Below are 10,425 nucleotides of genomic sequence, written 5' to 3'. Positions count from 1 at the left end.
CTTCTGTGGTCCATCCACTTCAAGGTACAGTCCAGGCTTCAAATGCAAGTGTTGTGCATTTAGAGATGCTCTTCTGCACATCACTGTTGTTTCACATGGTTACTTGAGTTACTGTCACCTTCCTGTCAGCTTGAACAGTCTGGCCATTCTCCTCTGACCTCTCTCATTAACACCCACCCACTGGATTTTTTTTGTTTTTTGTTTTTCATACCATTCTCTGTAAACTCTAGTGATTGTTGTGCCTGAAAATCCCAGATCAACAGTTTCTGAGGTACACAAACCATCTTGTCCGGTACCAACAATCATTCCATGGTCAAAGTCACTTACATCACATTCCTTCCCCATTCTGATGTTTGGTCTGAACAACAACTGAACTTCTTGACTGTCAGCATGTTTTAATGCATTGAATTGCTGCCACATGATTGTCTGATTAGATCTTTTCATTAATGAACTGGTGTATAGGTGTACCTAATAAACTGGCCACTGAGTTTTAATTTTGTGATAAGTACTACTAGGAATCTGACAGAGTTTCTCTTTATCAATGACACTGGGCAACAAAGATTTTACCTCCTGTATACTTTAGGGTGTATCTTATGGAATTTGGGCTGCTGATCATGAAAATCACCATAAAATTTCCCTTTCACGCACCGTTGTTGTGAAATTGCCTAGATTTGTTATTTCAATTCATAATTAAAATGTTGCCCACACTATAAGTTGAAATGTTTTCAGTCTTGTGCCGGTATGTCTGGTTATGCTTAGGCAGGGTGAATGCTGCATGGCAGGATGGGTTTTAGAAAAGGCTCTAAAGCATCGCACATGCACCATTCCATGCATTGCGTTTACATGTATATCAGGTAGCTGTGCTAAAGAACCTCATTACATTTTTAAAAATCCCCACTCTGTAAGCAGTTGGTTCCAAGTCAGAAACACGTGGCCCATAAGCCAATTGTACACCCCAAAAAAAAAAAATTTTGTCTCCTCTTCACATAAAACCAGGGCTTATGAAAAATTTTTTGAAAGCAATGAACCAGGAAGGTGAAGGACTTCGATATTTGAGACAGAAGTTTCCCCGAATAACAGATGCCAAGATTAAGAAAGGCATTTTGTTGGCCCACAAATCAAACAGATCATCAATGACAGACAATTTGAGGAACTAGTGGGACCGGAGAAAATCACACGGAAGACATTCAAGGATGTTGTTTAACATTTTCTTGTCAACTGCAGAGTACCAAACTATGTTCAGCAGATTGACAACATGCTTCAAGCATACAAACATGTCACTAAAGATTTGTTTTGTGCATTCCCATTTAGATTTCTTCCCTGCAGATCTTAGCACGGTCGGTGACGAACATGGTAAAAGGTTTCATCGGGACATTGCGGTCATGGAGAAACACTATCAAGGAACTGGAATCCATCAACACTGGTGATTGTTGTTGGACACTTGAGACAGAAGCCTCAGACTATAGAAAATCATCAGTAAAACATTTTTAGCTTAGTTAAGTACCATTATGCAATTAAAGGCATTATATTCAATAAAAGTTAATTTCTTCTTTCTCCATTGAGGAACAAGTAGTGAAACAGACTACTTGCACGTGATACAAGTAGTCTAAAATTATATTTGTGTTCAAGCAGTCTATCATAAACAAAAAAAATTCTGAGGAAGCAACACTTCCGAAAAAATTTGTTGTCCAGTGTAATACAACATTTAACCTGTGCACTACTCCTATGGTTGTGGCTAATGTTTTGTGGGTCCAACTGCTTTGCCGAGTTCACTGTTAAATATCACAATCACAACCAGAGCCTCTGTCAGTGCAGCACCCCCTCAATAGTGTACAAAACTAACAACAGATAATCTATTCGTTTTCCTGTGAACAGGTCTCAAACCCATTTTGCCAGACAGTACCCTACTTAATAACCTGATCAAAACTTAGAGCTCCACCAGCGTGTCAAATAATTTGGTTTTCCTTCAATACACTAGTGTAGAGCCAGGCTTTGGGCTGTGGCCAAGAAATAAAATCTCTGGTATTTTATCATGCACCAGTTAGTCAATTAGATTTTGATGCCTTTTTTGAAATGTACCTCTCGTATGCACGGGTCAAAAATCAGTATCTACATTACCATATAGTTTCCATGTCTTCAAGAAACTGTCAGGCTGTCTCATCGTTCAAGACTTCCTTTATTCCTTCACTGTGCAAAAACTGATAATTTCCTGGACAGAGTTTGTCCACAGCAAATAAACAGGCACTTAAACCAGTACTGGTGCTGAAATGTAGAATTTAACAAAATATATATATATATTTCAAATAAAAGTACTTCATTATATATTAAAAATATTTATGAAACTGTCCAGGCTCTGATGGTTATCAGGTATCAGTCACCAAACTTCAGTGGCTCTTGTCATTCATGAAAGCCCTTACACAAGAGTCTGTTGGAGATCATAACCTCAATTCTTTGGCCAATGTCCACACTACCAAAGTTAGTGCATTTCATATTGTCTGTGAAGAATTTTGAGGCAATTTTGAAATACAAGCCATTCAATAAACACTCGTCCATAACGTGAGGTGTTATTTTTCAGTTTATTCTTGTGAATACTTGTCACTATTTATTTAATAGGCTACCAATAGACATTGGCCAATGTCTACACTACCAAAGTTAGGGCACTTCACATAGTCTGCGAAGAGCTAAGACAATTTTGAAAGATAAGCCATTCAAAAAACACTCATCTGTAACATCGGCTGCTATTTTTAGTTCATTTGTGTGAATATCCGTCACTATTTACTTATTAAGTCAACCACAAAATTCTGCTTTATTGTGTTAAACTCTATGTGTAGTGCTTGTTACTAATTCCCTGTCTGTCTAGACCGTGTATACTTTGTCTGACAATTACTAGAACATGCATACAGCATAGGGATAGATTTATAAGACTTGCCTCTTTAGCTTACTGCAAAATTCTTTGTGCCTAAATATATATTAAAAACACTGTATTTAAATATTTAGCAGCAATATACAATTCAATTACAAATTTAACACGAGGGCTTTAGCACCATTTACCTCGGCAAGTTGAGCAAGGAAGGCTTCAGAACAATTCATATTCTACGAGGATTTTTTCCAGCATACCTATAACAGCTTGGGACTTTATATCTGCTCTGTCTAAGAAAACGTACAACTTCTTCAGAGAAACTTGCTTCTGATATTCCAGGTTTAATATCTGATGCATCATGTACAGCATTGAGGGCGTTTCAAAAGGCGATGCCCAAAAAGGCAGCATGTATCATTAAGGACCCCATCACACAGGACATGCCTCTTCTCATTGCTACCATCAGGGAGGAGGTTCAGGAGCCTGAAGACACACACTCAATGTCTCAGAAACAGCGTCTTCTCCTGGCTATCAGATTTCTGAATGGACAATGAACCCACAAAAAGATACATTTTTTGCACTATTTATTTCTTTTAAATAACTTATTGTAATTTAGTTTTATGTATTGCTGCTGCAAAACAACAAATCTTATGACATATGCCAGTGATATTAAATCTGATTCCGATTCTAATGAATTAACAAATTATCCCTATAATAATTTAGTTGTATTTTTTTAATAAAAGAAGTGGTATTTAAATTAATTTGCACAGATCAGTCCTAGAGAATGTTGGCATCATGAATTGGAAATAGAAGACTGATTAAGACACAGGATGTGGTCCATAAATGTGATGTGTGTCCAATTAATGCAGATCACGGATTAGATCTTTACATGACAAGGCATTCACAGATAGAGATGAAAGATGACACAGAGAAAAGGGATCATTACAATGCATTGGAGAACCTTACAAAAAACTGTCCAAGTGATTACTGATTTGGAAATATTGATTCTTACTATGTTTTGTTTCAGGGAAAGTAATTTTCAAAGCTTGTGACTTAAGTAACAAAGAATTGTTTTGATAAAACATGAATTATGAAAAGGGGTGTTATTTGCCAGGCAATTTAGCAGATTTGCTATCGTAGGTGGGCTTCTCAAAAGGTCACCGCAAGGAAAGAGCTGCCCTACTGTGCTTTCGTTATTGACCTCATACTGCCACACTCTGAACATAATTTATGGGATACACCTTTGATGTCAGCTAACTTTAAAGAGTTATATTTACTTCGCTCTGTGGGCAGATTTAAATGCACCCATACAAACTCAGCTTTAAAGTGCACTTAAAGAACAGGAGAGAACAAAAATCAAAGCAATTACAGGAGAAACTATTTTCTGATCTGCAGATGTTTTTAGATTATCTTGGCAACCAAAACATCTATCATATTGTAGAATAAAAGATTATTTGATCATAGAGCTACAACTAAGGAATTTTATATGAGAAATGTAGTTGGGGCTGTCTCAATCAGAGGATCTCATGAAAATAGAAAATTAGAATATTTACTGATTAATTTTGCTCAGTTATATTTTGATGTGTATTTACAAGCCCAGCACGCTATCAGAATCAGAATCAAGACTTCTTCCCCCTTTCTTTCCTGATGAAGGGTCTTGGTCCAAAATGTCGACTGTTTATTCCCATCCCTAGATGCTGCCTGACCTGCTGAACTCCTTCAGCACATTGTGTGTTTGCTTTAGATTTCCAGCATCTGCAGTACCTCTTGTGTCAAGTTTATGATCACTGACATATGTTGTGAAATATTTTGTGGTACAGGACAAGACAAAAAAAATTACACTGACCATTCTTTAAAAATATCACAAAGTCTTTTCTCAACCTGACTTAATTTCATTTGGCCCATTAGTTTGTATCAAGTATCTTTCCTGAAAACTTAACCAGCCGCATCTTCAGTCGCTTTCACAAATGCACGCAAACACATTCAGAAGTTATCTTCTTATCTATATTGAGAAAGATTAGACCAGGGGCTCCCATCTTTTTTTATGCCATGAACCCCTACCATCAACCAAGGGGTCTGTGGACCACAGATTGGGAACCCCTAGATTAGCTTTGTCACATGCACATCAGAACATAGCGAAATGTGTCACCTCCATCAACATCCAACACACAGTCAAAGGCTTTGCTGGGGCTAGCCTGCAAGTGCTGACATACATCCGGTGCCAACATACTGTTGCACGTCCACAACTTATTAACCCGTACATCTTAATGTGTGAGAAAGGGACTGACGGGATTGCAGGGAGAATGTACAAACTCCTTACAGACAGTGGCGGAAATTGAACCCTAGTCACTGACACTGGTTCAGAAACATCACCTTTCTTTTTCTTTTTTTGGGGGTCCAATGTCTAAAGATAGTTCTTACCCTGAAGCTCTAATTGGGATAATTTTCTGGTTGAGCTTATTCTGAAATTCAATCTAGCAGCATCATTAGTGCCATATTTCCCAAGGCTGATCAATTATTTGCAATAATGAGCAGGTTTATAGGTATACCTAATAAAGTGGCCGCTGAGCATATATGACCAATCCCAACACACAGTGACATAAAGAACCTTGTACTCAACAGAAGATTTTTATTCAGACAACTAAAAAAAATACCTTTTTACACATTGGCCTTTATGGCTGCCACTGATGAGTTAGACAGCAACAACATTCTAGAATATTTTCAGCATTGTGTTCCACAGTCTAAAAGAATACACAATTGGTATTTGAAATCTTAGGTATTTTTAAAATAAAATGAAGACGACCATTTTATTGTTTTGTTTCATGGTGCAAGCCTATGTGCCTGTTCCTTCAATTTACATCTGACATTCTCTGCGGCCAAGATTAACAAAAGCATGCTGGGATTTCAACTCTGACTTAAAGCAGAGATTTTTCCCCAAAGAAAAAAGATAATTTGTTTATTCCTTTAGAGTAATTACATTAATATTAATTTATTCAGTTGCTATTTTTTATAATAATTGCGTAATATGTAGTATATAGAATAAGTATATATTGCGCTGGTTAGCCCATGAGCTAACAGATTCAAACTGTTCTCTCCCTGAAGTTCCACTGTGGCTTTGACTGCTATCACTGACAAGCGCTCATACCAAAAATACTTCAGAAAATATTCACGTCAGAATACAGACCATGTTTTGCAAGACTTTTTTTAATATAAGAATGGGCCTCTAATATCAGGATCATGTGGCAGGATAATTGCGATGATGAGTTTAAAGACGGCATTTAAATTGTTGTCATTCATCATCCTCGTCCGTTGATTCCAAGTACAAAACTACTGAATCATAAATGAAGTTATAGAGTTTAATGTTTGGTCTTGAAAAAGAACAGGGCCTGCACACTTCACTCCAGTATCGTTCCAGAAGTTTGTATATTTGACCTGGAAAAAATAAAGAAAGTTAATAGTTAGATCAGAATTTCAAAGCTAAAGCAATTTTATCAGAATTTATTCTGCAAATTCCCTGTACAATGATGAGGAAACCAAGAGAGAGTTGCTCTGATTTAACACATATTGCACTTTTAACATGAGTCTTCAGAATTGAAACTTTTTGGATGCCAAGAAACTTTTATAATGAAACAGAAAAATTTTGCTGCAGTTACATGTCTGGGCTGTAAAGGCTGACAGTTAAACTATGTTACAAATGAGTTTGGCTTACCGACAGTCTGCTCTTTTTCAATTAGGAACTTGTGCATGTCGTGTATCTCGGTCATTAGTTCTCGGTCCCCGAAGGTGAAGTACACTACATCTCGCCCTGCTTCTGCTGCTGCCATCATCTGCAACAATGCTGCAACAAATTCATTCCACTTTAGTTATCTTCCTTTTGGACTGCAGTTGTAAAACAAGGGACCCATTCCCGATGAAGGATCTGCCCCCAAGCCATAACTTCATTCTTGCTTTCAAATGCTAACTTTTTATGTACCAGATGGTATTTTAAAGCATGAACATAAAATATTCTGCAGATGCTGGAAATCCAAATCTACACACACACACACACACACACAAAATGGTCAGGTGGCTTCTACTGAGAGGAATAATCAGTCGACATGTCGAGCCAAGACCCTTTATCAGGCCTGGAAAGGAAGGGGAGAAAGGAACTCAGCAGGTCAGGCAGTATCTATGGAGGAGAAAAAACAATTGACGTTTTGGGCTGAGTCCCTCAAAGAAGATTGTAAAGGAAGAAGGAAGAAGCCAGCTTGTGTAAAGGAGAACAAAATGGTTGTTACTGCAGATCTGATGCAGCATTAAAAACAAACAATAAGCATAAAGAATACGATACAAAAAAACAAAACCCACAATAACTACAAAAGCAGTTCTGTAAAATATATGTACAATTAAACCTATATACACTGATTGTATGTACATAAGGTGATGCCATGTGATATGCATGCTGCAGTACCTCAGTGCGCTGACGTGATGAAATAATCAGAATGAACAGCATCCAAAACTGTTTTTCGACTGCACTTCAGTACGTGATAATTATAAACTGATTTAAACCTATCTTCTGTCTGGCTTACAGTACGCCACAAAAGTCTTAGGCATATATCTAGGATGCCTAAGACTTTTTGTACAGTACTGCAGTAATTTTACATATTGCGCTGTACTGCTGCTGCCAAAAAAAAAATTCCATAACATATGTGAGTGATGATAAACCAGATTCTGATACAGGTCCCTACCGTGGACTGAGAGTAGGAAGGGGGCAGAGAGAGAGGAATTACATTTGGTAAAAGGGGGAGGGAGAGGGAAGGAGCGGGAGGCATCAGAGAGATATTCTGTAATAGTCAATAAACCAATTGCTTGAAATCAAATGACCTTGTCTCAGGGCTGGGTGCATCTGCACCTGCACCAACCCCTGCCCCGGCACACCTTCTCTGCCAAATGTCCCACACCGCTCCTGTAACACTCTACCCTTGCCATTCCCAACATCCTTTACTCCTGCCAGATTTACAAGTTCATTCTCCACGCCACATCGATAAACACAGTACTGTGCAAATGTCTTAGCCACCCTAGCTATATAGAAATGCCCAAGAATTCTGCACAGTACTGTATAATGTAATCCTTCAGTGCTTGCACTAAATGCACACTCAACGCTCTGGCTCTTTTCTAAAACTCAGCAGACGAGCAGCTAACACATGAGAACTGTTTGACTACAACATCACTATTGCTTAAATCAGCAATGAAAAACAACCCTCTTGGATACACTCATTATCAAGCATAGCTTAGTACTGTAATGAGACCCGTGGGACCAGAGATGAACTCTAAAATATCATCACTACTGTCAGACTGCACATATAATGAACACCATTTTTCTATGCTAGCAACTTGAGATATTCAGATGTTTGCTCGAAGTGGAGGTGATTTTTGCTTGACCTTCTCTACAGAAGTTGCCAAAGCTAAGTCTCTCACAAAGTAATTCACTGTTGTTATCAATATTAAGTCAATGAACCAAAGACAATATCCCTCCGCATGAATTTTCTTTAAAATCAAAACGAACTATATTAATCTGTAATTTCAATGGAACTATCATTTCCTTGCACAAGTCATTGTTGTAATATTTGTTCTCATGAAGAAGAATTGGGAATGTATTTGTAAAATGGGCAGTGTCCATATATACTTCGTGGCTACATTATTAGCTACCTCCTGTACCTAATTAAGTGGCCACTGAGTGTATGTTTGTGGTCTTCTGCTGCTGTAGCCCATCCATGCCAAGGTTTAACAAGTTTGTGTTTAGAGATGCTCTTCTGTTCCTCACTGTTGTAACACATTGTTATTTGAGTTACTGTCATCGTCCTGTCAGCTTGAACACTCTTGGCCATTGTCCTCTGACCTCTCTCATTAACCACACACTTTCACCCAAGAAACTGCTGCTCACTGGATGCTTTTTGTTTGACATACCATTCTTTGTAAAATCTAGAGACTGTTTTGCATGAAAATCCCTGGAGACATTTTTGAAGAACAATGTAAACTTCCACATAAAGGACTAGGATGTATCTCCAAAATATCAGTTTCATGGCAATCCATTTTAATAAAAATTACACTTGCTTACTTACATTTTAACCTGGCATCTCCTCCAAAAGCTCCACAACCCCAGTTCCCTGTGGCTACAGCTGAAAGATTTCGGGGATCAACTCCTGGCCGAAAAAACCCACAAAAAGCCTGGAAAATAGTAAAGAGCAAAGGCAATATTTAATCTACAGAATTGGCAAAAGAAGTACATCTGGTTTCTAACAGATTGATCGTTTATTAGTACGATCTCAAAGGTTACAGGGAGAAGGCAGGAGAATGAGGTTGAAAGGGGTAATATGTCAGCCATGATTGAATGGTGGAGAACCTCGACCGGTCGGATCACATATTCTGCTTCTATGTCTTAAGCTCTTATGCTGTTCGATTTGTAATGTAAATTTTTCATTACAGATGTTAACAACCACCAGTATTTCTGCAGTGCAACCAAAAGATGATTACATTGCTCTGAGTTTAGTCAGCTGATTGCAAATTTTTGTATTTGGTAGACTTGGCTCCTGAATGGCTATTTATTCCAGACCCATTCTTCCCTTGTTGTACTCTCAGAAAAAGACAGCAACTTTCTCGTTCCACTTACTGAACCCCTGTGGGGAGTATTTGGGATGATAGAAATCACAAGAGCAAGCATTTACACAGCAGCACAGCTGCATTTACAAGACTTGAATGCACACTGGCTTTATGGGCAGATTTTAACAGTCTCAAAGGGTTTCAGCTCTGCAGAAATCTCACTTTGGAAATATGCTTTACTTACTTAGAGTTTTAAATCCTTTTCTTGCTGTTTCATAAGTGTCAACAAAGTTATTCCACAGCAAGGTGACTAAAATATTGGCAAATTCATACCATGGGAGAAATTGTATCTAGCTTTTTTATGGAAGGGTGCTAAGATATGATTCTCAGGGCAGCTGCCTTCTTTACAAACTACCCAGATTATATTCACCATATATGGATTGAAAAACACGCCCTCTCCTTAGTTTTGCACAGGACACTATATAACGGTGACGAAAGGGTAACTGAATTCACAGATCGACACAGAAGCAGCTCATTCAATGTCAAATGGCACATTTATTCAAAAAAAAAATCAAACTAATCAAGCACTGGACAATCAATACATTCGTACTAAGAAACTTATTGATTTTTTTTGTAATGGCTATGTGGTCTTCTCTATATTTTGTCCTCAGTGTCATCATTAAACATCTACGGCCTTATACAACATAGAACAGTACAGCACAGCAGCAGCTCCTCTAAATCACAATGTTGTGCTGAATTAATTAAACTAGTAATTAAATGCCTAACTGAACTAGTCCCTACTGCCTACACAATCCTCTGAATATTGATCTGCCTTTCTTAAATGCCCCTTTCATATCTGCCTCCGCCACCACCCCTGGCAGCACGTTCCAGGCACCCCCCCCCCCCACTCCGTGTGTAAAAACTTGCCCCATGCACCTCCTTTGAACTTAGCCCCCTCTTGAAATTAAATGCGTACCCTGAAGTATTAG

The 10,425-nt window shown here is 38.2% G+C and overlaps 1 protein-coding gene across 3 annotated transcripts in view; it reads right to left on the bottom strand.

The window, feature by feature from the left end:
* Window positions 1-5,475: 5,475 nt before the first annotated feature.
* The window catches only part of parga (poly (ADP-ribose) glycohydrolase a), a 196,723-nt gene continuing 191,773 nt past the window's right edge, over window positions 5,476-10,425 (bottom strand). For all 3 annotated transcript variants that reach the window (XM_063070415.1, XM_063070412.1, XM_063070414.1), the window contains exons 16-18: window positions 8,959-9,064; window positions 6,567-6,695; window positions 5,476-6,289 (exon numbers count right to left, since the gene is read on the bottom strand). In XM_063070415.1, coding sequence (XP_062926485.1) covers window positions 6,147-6,289; window positions 6,567-6,695; window positions 8,959-9,064 — 378 coding nt within the window. In that variant the 3' untranslated portion in view covers window positions 5,476-6,146. The remainder of the gene's footprint in view (window positions 6,290-6,566; window positions 6,696-8,958; window positions 9,065-10,425) is intronic.

The sequence above is a fragment of the Mobula hypostoma genome, chromosome 18, assembly GCF_963921235.1.
Source record: "Mobula hypostoma chromosome 18, sMobHyp1.1, whole genome shotgun sequence".
In the NCBI taxonomy this organism is placed as follows: Eukaryota; Metazoa; Chordata; class Chondrichthyes; order Myliobatiformes; family Myliobatidae; genus Mobula; species Mobula hypostoma.
This window is presented reverse-complemented; position numbering and strand designations above follow the sequence as displayed.